The 9,205-nt window shown below is 36.4% G+C and overlaps 1 protein-coding gene across 2 annotated transcripts; it reads right to left on the bottom strand.

Annotated features, from left to right (window-relative positions):
- Nucleotides 1-2,814: 2,814 nt before the first annotated feature.
- Nucleotides 2,815-8,926, bottom strand: LOC113699289 (uncharacterized). 2 transcript variants are annotated; one of them, XM_072057570.1, is made up of 6 exons: nucleotides 8,848-8,926; nucleotides 7,471-7,678; nucleotides 7,029-7,105; nucleotides 4,398-6,113; nucleotides 4,097-4,265; nucleotides 2,815-3,808 (listed from the first exon to the last, which is right to left on the bottom strand). In XM_072057570.1, the coding sequence occupies exons 2-6, from the start codon at nucleotides 7,550-7,552 to the stop codon at nucleotides 3,141-3,143; spliced, it is 2,712 nt and encodes a 903-aa protein (XP_071913671.1). In that variant the 5' UTR covers nucleotides 7,553-7,678; nucleotides 8,848-8,926; the 3' UTR covers nucleotides 2,815-3,140. The 2 variants fall into 2 exon arrangements, with proteins under 2 accessions (XP_071913671.1, XP_027075344.2); XM_027219543.2 differs by lacking the exon at nucleotides 8,848-8,926 and adding an exon at nucleotides 8,573-8,801.
- Nucleotides 8,927-9,205: the final 279 nt, after the last annotated feature.

Here is a 9,205-nt window from a genome sequence, read left to right as displayed (position 1 = left end):
TTATGACTTGAAAAATGAAAATTTAGTAGTAGTTCATGGCCGGTTGCTCTATGCAGGGATCAAACCATAAAATTTAAGGTCATGTTTGGATTGCATTTTTCTGAATTTAAGGTCATTTTTCTAAATTTTTTGTAAAAAAAAAATTATTATAGTAATTTGATATACATGAGGTTAAAAGGTGATTGGAAAATATATTCACAGAGAACAAGGAAGGCTACTCTGAGAGGATAATCTTTACGCACATGCACAACTTTAGCGCCAAAATAGAAGTTGACGTAAGATCTTTATGGAGGGTGAAAAAAGTTTAATATGTAAAGGAGATTTTTAAAAGCTTTCAAAATTTTAGGGGGAAAAGAAAAAGAAAAACCAAACACATGCATGTCTTACATTTGAGTTGCTGGGTTAATTGTACTTGCCTTCCAATATAATATGGCTATTGAGTCCATACATTTATTATATTGCGTGTTTGCTTAATATTTTAGAAGATCAAAATCCATAAATAGGAGTGAGGTTTGCGTGAGAAGCAGAGACTTTTTGGTACAAAACATTCATGGGAATAAATCATCATGATTAAGTTTAACGCGAAACTTCCTTTCATTTGACACTAACGTGCATCCTCACATGCATCTTACCTGGTAAATTCGGCATCTTCAAAGTGTAACGAAATCCATGGACTTTGGAGTATGATGCCAAATTTTCCGAAGAAAAAATCATTAAGAATGACCCAAACTGTAGATAGATCCAACCTTTCACCTAGAATTCCTAAATCATACGTACATCACCCCAATCTTGTCTCGTGACAATTCCTCGTTTCCTTTCTCCTTCTCCTTCCAAAAATTTTTTTTTTTTTTTAAAAATTTTTTATGGGGTTGGTTGGTGACAATTTGGATTAATGCCATACCAGGTTGAGTTCCGCACACACGTCTTTGTCCGCAGCGGACAACCGGAGACTCACCGACATGGCATGTGCACCGCAGCCGCAGCGGCGGCGCAGCAGATGGCCAGACAAATGCCCACCGAAATATTCCTGTCCTGTCACTAAAGTGTTAATTCTTTACTCTTTTTTATTCTTTTTTTTTTATAGTATAATTGGGAGGTCTCGAACCAATGATCTCTTATTTACACTTCCGCTTTCCGTGCGACATAACCCATTCCTCCACTAAATTGTTTACATTTGTAGTTCCTACAAATTAATTAGAAGGAGTAATAAAGACACGAAAGCTTAGTTTTACCAAATTGTAGTTAAGAACAAAAACACCGAGTGCATCAATTAATAGGTTGTTGTACACGACTTTGTGAAGGATGTTGACTGCAAATTTTGTTTTTCTTTTTTAATATCCGTCTCTCTAAAAACCTGCATCATTATGCATTGAACGGTCGATTGCTTTGTTTAAATGTTCGAAGTTTATGAACTCTTAATATTTTCGCCAAACCAAATAAACTTGAGTGATTTCCGATAATTATATAGGCTTACGGTTGAAAAGATTTGGTGATTCGATTTAGAGAATGCTAATAGGAATGCTAATGGGGAAATGAGACCTATTACAATGCATGCATTTCTCCAACCAAAAAAAAAAATATTTGCAGCCAAAAAGTAGGACATAATTATTAATTAGTGTCTAATCAGGTGCATTATGAGAGTAATCAGGTGCATGCTTTTTCGCCATCAGTTTGGGATAGTGGTGAACCATGCATGCGATACATTGGATTCCTAATATGTTAAAGAGTTACTTGCCGGAATTGAAGTCAAAATATGCCACAATTTCGTACTATCTTTTATGCTCAATTTTAGTAGTAGTGGTTGTTATCGCTAACACGAATAGATTCTTAAAAGAATTTTAGCAATGTTACTTACTAATCTTAACCTCCAAAAAAAACAAAGGATTTTCTGAAATTTGTTGCTGATGACAGATACTTTAACCATATTCAAAATATCCCTGATGCAAGTCATGTCCAAAAGGAACTGGAAATATGATGAGATTCTAGGATTTACAGGATCAAGCAACAAGGTTCAAAGCTGCAAATGTGATTGGAAAAAATGTGGAGTAGTTTATTACTGTACAGCGTACGCGCTTTGCAACAAACCCGTTTGACAAGTGGATTTTTTGGGTGTTTGTCTAAAATTTTACTGTAACTTACTGTAGAAATTATAGAAAAATTTTTTGAATTTTTGAAGTGTATAGTTTAAAAAAACTTCAAGAAGTTTATTGTAACTAAAGTTATTAAAAAACTTGTAACAGCTGCCAAACAAGGCCAAAGTTATTGCTCTTCTTCAACACTGCCCAAACAGGATAAATTGGTTTACCAAACAAGCTCGTAAGCAAAAGCTGTTTGCCCATCTAATATGGGAAGAACATGAAATTCTTTGATGTTCGCATGGGAGCTTAATATTGGATCCCCAACCCCAAGTCACAACTAATGTACTAAATAACCCTGAATTTTCTTGTATATCTTGGAAGTAGTGGAGATCCTATCAGGACATCCACCTTAAGACTTTTTGTAGTCATGGTGAATTGCTTTTTCCGTGTTACCTTTTCTTACAAAATTTTTTTCAGCATGCATGAGATTTTAGTGTTCCCTTTTGTCGGAAAAGTGTTTTTGAGTGGGATTAAGTTTTCTGCCTCGACCACTTTATGACAAAGACTTCCCGGGCTAGGAAATCATTAGGCTTTCTATTTTCTTGGTTTGCATGTGTGTTTGATAGATTTTGTCCCAAAGATCAGCAACATTTACAGAAATGAACGCGTACTCTCAGGATGGACTTCTTTGAATTCTTGCCAATTGATTCATTTGCTGGGCTAAGCTGTTGCTGTATTGGCTTCTAAAACAACCAAACTTTGTATTTGACAATTGATGAACTCATTCAAACGAATAAATAACACTGAGTGACCAAAAAATATATACCTATACACCAACCAATTTACACCACAACCCCAGACAGACCTAAGTCCTATACAAACAACAAAAGGCATCCACAAATAATACTACCGTAAACATTCAACTATATCTATATTAAGTGCTTCCGGGTAGTGAAAGAATTCATTTTTGTCAGCTCAATTAGGCATACCAAGACATTGGCATGTTACTCAAGTAGTCAAGTCTCAGTTTTAGAGCAGCTGCATTGCTTTGGTAAGAAGAATTCACAAGGCTCCACATGCACAGGATTTTTCTTCCATAAAATTGGACTGTAAATCCTTGACCATTTCATCAACTAGATCTCCAAAAATCTGAGATTCCGTATCCTTTCCTAGAGCATTGACATCATCATCCATTAATCTAGACCATGGAGAGGACTGCAGATCTCGTGCAACCATCATATCAAGAGAATAAAAAGATTTGTCTGGTGGGGGATGTACATAACCACTGATAATTTGCCACACTTGATTCAATAACTTCCTTCCACGTAATGGCCGCACGGCAGGATGACTGGCCTTTCTCATGAATTTAGACATTGACACAGGTGGTCCAAGTACATTTGGAAGTGCTTCATTCAACAAATCATACAGTATTTTATGATTTGACTTCTCACCTTGATCCTTAATGGACCCTTCATCATCCTTATTCCTATGTTTGTGAGATTCTTCCACTTCTTCAAATACCTGATTGGTGATAGGCCTTCCCAGTAGGTCCCATTTTGCTAACGCTTTATCACATGAACCATCATACAAACCGGAAAAGAGAAGCAAATCTCTAATATATGCTTCCACTGGGTCTTCAATCTCAATGATATCAGTTTCCGTTGGCTGCTCATCATTGATGGCATCCTTGGAACCATCAGTTTCGAGTTCATTCAATTGCCTCCTTAGCTCTGTGTTATCAATGAACCAAAATACTGTTAGCATCTGAAAAGAATTGTGCTGTTAAATATTGTTTTAAACTCCATGCAACCTTGTATTTCAGGCATACTTTGCAAATCACAAGTAATATACAAGAAAACTATCCAAGTGCTGTATCTTTCACTACAGAGAGTCAGTTTGCTTCAAGAGACCAAGCAAATGCAACTACTTGATCTAGAAACTAATAGTAATGTCCTAATAGCATTTAGAGATCGTTGAAGACAATTGAAGCAATTGTCTCTTCAATTGTCTTCACTTACCTTTTAAGTTCGATCTGATCTCTCTAAAAACGTTTGGCATCATGCCATCCTCTACCGATGCTACATCTGATACTGATGTTGAGCTAAAATACTCTGCTGGCCTCCAGTACTCTTCATGAACACTGCTGCACACAGATGCAGGACTTGGAGGCACCTCGGTAGGATTTTCCTAGATTCATAAGACACTATTAATGTTAAGTCACAACTCACCCTCAATGGGTTTGTTCACAAGAAACCTTTTTATTGGAAACATTTTTCATTTGGAAGGAAAAATTGAAAGAAGAATCAGAAAGATCCTTACATGTCTATCATAAAAGCTCATCATGATGCTTGGCCGCCTCAAGAAATCTTTCACACAATCCGGTTTATTATCCTGTTGATCCTCTAAGGATTGGATCTTTCTACCAAAGAGCCTACCTTTAAGTGTAAAACTGTATTTGAGACTAGTAACTTTTTCTCGGAGATTGAACTTTTCCTTTTTTCTCCTTTTCACGTTCAATGTCACCTTTTCGAATGCTTCATGCTTTCTTCTGATCTGAGCCCCAGTCACCATATGCCGGTCCTCAAGGAGCAGCTTCCCAAATGATGTTCCCGATACTGGGGCAGACAAAGATCTAATGAGGTTCCTTGGAGATAATTCCTCATGGATCTCTGTATTGTCATTGGGCTCCCGTCTGAAAGATCTGCTTTGAAAATCTGATTCATCTTTCTTGCCATCCCAATACCTCAATTTATTTTTTCCACTCAAGACTTTTCTTGATTCTTCTGTTCTTCTCCTTCCATTACTCAACATTGATGATCTTGTGCTTCCTTGAGCAACAACAGGTACACCTTGTTGAATTTCTTCCTTCAGAACATTTCTCAACCTTTCTGCCAAGAATCTTCTTGTGTCTCTGCTAATGAACTCAGGAGAACCCATTCCATTGAACTGAATTTCACTTCTATAAGACCTTGTAGATTCTGAGCGAAATAAGTTCATTCCAAGGTCCCTAGTAACACTTTCTCTGACCTGTTTTGCTATGCGTTGAGCTATCTGTTTAGGATCTGATGGCTTTTCGCTATATGGTGTTTCGATTCCCCCTCCTCTGACACTAGTGCTTCTTTTAGAATTTCTACCTTGCAGCTCAGATTTCAGCCTTTCCTTGACCTCCTCAAGAAAATCTTCTATACTACCCCGCTCTTCTGAAATACATGGAGAACTTGCCCAAGACTGTTCACAATTGCCCATTGTATCAGGACAAGGCCTCAGAATCACAATTTGTGAGGGTCCAGAGGCAGCATCAAATTCCTCACCAGAATTCACTAGAGGAGGCAGCTTAAAATCCACACTAGGTGTTCTTTTCCTTGCATTAACTGACTCCAGTTGCCCACCTGTAAAAGACTTCATTTTTTTGTTATGTAAATAATCTCTTTCAGTTGCTGCCATTCTACCCTCATTCAGTTCAATGGGCTTTTCACTTTCCATCTTTCTAACTGAATTTGCATAAAGAACCATCTTTTCCTTATTGAGGTTCTCCTGAGCAATCCACTGGCTTGGAGTACAATCAAGTTCGATGACCTTAGAACATTCCTTCATCCTTGCCAATTGCCATGCTTCAAATTCTTTTTTAAACTTCTGTAGTTCCTCCTCTTGAGGATGTTCACGAGGTCTGGGTTTATCCAAAATTGCATTGTCATTCCATCGATCGGGATTCATTCCTTCAATACTGTCAAAAGAATTGAACTTCTTGTGTCTGGAAGACTTTGATGTATAAGGAACATGACCAATTGAGGCATTCTTCAAAAGGTTCTCTTGACAGAAGTTTTGTGCATGCAGTTCATTCTTTTTCTCAACTGTCTGTGCAACTGGTTTTGTTTCTGATGGTAACATATCTACTCCCATTAAACGGGCTATTACACTCGGTGCATTATATTTGGTGTTCTGTTTTCTGTATATTTCTTCACTGATCAGCTTTTTCATTGGAGCCTCAGTTGAAAAATGGTTCTCAGGCCAGTTGTATGGCACATCATATTCAAACTGAAACAAATACGAAACCTTGAGTGAAATTGCACAACATAAATTGTGATACACCAGATTCCAGATTAACATTATATATATGCCCTTTTAAGCTTGAAGGATGTTTTAGAAGTGCAAATCTGAAACTTGACATAAATCTGGTTGCAAAGATGCAACTAATATCATGAAGCAATAAAAGCTAAGTGGATCTGTAAAAAAATAAGCCTTACCAGTAAATATTGGTATTCCTTCTGATAGACAGTAAAATATGGACAAAACGATTAAAGTGAAAAAAAAAGCAAGAAAATAAAAGTCAATCCGATAAATATATGCTAACTCTAAACTGAAAAGCCAAAAGAAATGTGACAAATATCTGCCAACTCTCATTCCATCCCTCTTACCCTAGCTCTTCAGAAAAGACAATTAATTAGCTTGTTTCCATGTTATAAGAAAGACCACCAACAACACTATATAAGCGAAAACTCCAGGTACCTACCCCAAAAAGAGTGGAAAGTCCAAAATTTTGGAGATGACAAGCATATCAAAAAGTCTAAAAGCCATAAGTCTCTCATAATTTGAGATACACTAAGAATAGTGGATTCAGATTTGCAGAACATGGTAAGATACAATCCATCCACATGTATTGTGGAGATACAGGTACATCTTTTAGTTACATGCTAAGGTTAAGAAGGATCTAACAGAGAAAGTTGAATATTGACAGCACCCTTAATCACCTCTTCTGCCTCTCCTAAACACTATTCTTATGATTACTCCAGACCTTAATGTTCCAACTTGACCTGTACATTTTCTGCTTTACACTGCTCATATCAATTGACTACAACATCTTTGTACCTGAAAGTTCTTTAGCGGGAAACGATTAACAAGAAAATGGGAATAGAGAAATCTTTAAATGCAATAAGTGTGATTAAGTTGTACCATTCTATTGTCTTCACCATGAAAGCTCTGGGAAGTTTCTACTGGCAGCTCCAAGCTGTTTCGAGGTGCCTCTAAACCTGCGGACGAGTTTACAAAAGCAATATAAATCTCGTGAGGAAACAATATGTAAAATGTGTTTACTTTCAAATCAATTAGAAGTGGCCACTTGATTTTTCTAAGGCATCCAACTGAATTAGCAAATTCTTAAACAAGAGAATGCACGGCCTTGAACCAAACGTGGTAAAGCAAGAGCTTACAGCACAGCAGTAAACCCAAGGAGTCCAAAACCAATCACCTTAGTGAGTTGAAAAAAAGCCAAAAAGAGACAGTAATTTTCAGTTGAAACAATACAAATTCAATTAAGTGGAGCCAACATAAGCTATAGAATTATAGCTAGTTCTAGCACACCATCTGCCATCTATACTTCGTACAATATACTCACCATCAACCTGTCTTTTTTGTGTAACAACTTTCTTAGCCATGTTGCCTTGATTATAGTCAATGACGTCGAATAAACTTCCCATTCAGGCTGTGGGACAGCCCAGAAACTCCAATTTTCCTAGGAAGGCATCTCAGTATCATTGCATAAAACGAAAAGCTACCAGATGTCATCAAACAGAAAGCACCCCTCAAAATTGGTTTAAAAAAACCTGCAAATCAATGAGATTGAGTAGATTAACATTGGAAAACAAAATCATTTTGCCTGATATATCATTTTTCTTTAGAAGCTAGGCGATTTCGTTTTCCATTTTAATATAACAAAGTTGAAAAGCGCCAAGTATAAATGACATTTTGTATTACAAATAGTCGCACAGTATTTTCTTTACTTTTATCCTCAGAAGCAACTTCCAAGTTCAGGTTAAAGTTCCTCTTCAGATTTTGGCATGTGGTTCACGGAATCAAGTATAAAAGTTAAACACTTGATGAATAATAATTAGTTAAATACATGAACTATGCAACACAACGAAATAATCTATCAACCTGAAAATTGCAATTAATTGTATCATGGGTGAAAATCTGAGAATTCCCAACAGCATGTAGTGATCCAAATTCCTATTCTTTTTCCTATATCTTATACGTTTCCAAGCTAATAAAGTGACGTTATTGCAGGTAAAAGTAGAAAATTTGACTGATCCAGCAAATGCTGTAGTGCGCATGATTTACCGACTACAAAAAGTTCATGCCATTATAGAAATGAACAACTCTAAAACTAGTACACTAGAAACAGAAATCCAAGCACAACGACCACGCAAAATTTTACTTATAGAAGCATCATTCCTAACTTCAGTGGAATGATCAATTTTTCAACTTCCAACAAAAGAAAAAAACATGAATACCAACCCATCACACAAATCCCACAAAAGTGAAAATAAACTTTTAACAACAATCAAGAAACACGAAAGCAGCAGGCTCATAACAAATTCAAAGATAAGCCCAGACGAAAACTCCTATAAGACACTCGAATTCATACCATCAACAGCAAAATTTAATCTTTTTAGAATCTGGGATGGTACAATGATGATTAAGCACAATCTGGGACTTACTTAATAAATCAGCAGAAGCTTAATGCTCGGGCAGAATCAAAACTTTCAGGGATTCTTGTAAAAGGAGTCAAATTTCAGCCATAACAGTTGTAAGATTAGTTAAGACTTTGAATTTGGATAGAGAAGCAAAGAAAGAGAAGAGAGAAAGTTCTGTATTTGACAGAGGAGAAATGCATGAAAAGTATGTACTGTGGAATGAGAAGAAAGAGAAAAGGAGAGTGAGTGAAAGAAAAACAAATAATACAAATACTGATAAGTATAATAACAATAACAACCATTGAGTGAAAAAAGTTTGCCTTTTAGCATGAGAGTCCATTGCTGGAATAATCACTCGGTCGCCTGCACGCGATCAAAAAGGTCTTCTCTCTCTTTTTCTGGCCCGTTTTGTTTTTTGTATTTCCTTTTTTTTCTTTTAAGTTGTTAGGATAGAGATCAGGTACGTACATGGACCACCATAAGGGCGTTGAAAAAATTGCAGGCTTCAGTTTGACAGCTTGGTTATGTTGTCTTCGGCCTCTTTTGACTTGCGATGGCATCTACCAGGTTTTCATGTATTTAGTGTTTGGATTGAAATTTTTTCCAAAAAATTTTTATTGCATCCTAAATATGTTTTTTTTTTCAATTACTTTTTAT

This window comes from Coffea arabica, chromosome 7c, assembly GCF_036785885.1.
Source record: "Coffea arabica cultivar ET-39 chromosome 7c, Coffea Arabica ET-39 HiFi, whole genome shotgun sequence".
In the NCBI taxonomy this organism is placed as follows: Eukaryota; Viridiplantae; Streptophyta; class Magnoliopsida; order Gentianales; family Rubiaceae; genus Coffea; species Coffea arabica.
The sequence above is the reverse complement of the archived record's forward strand: the minus strand, read 5'-3'. Positions and strand labels throughout refer to the sequence as shown.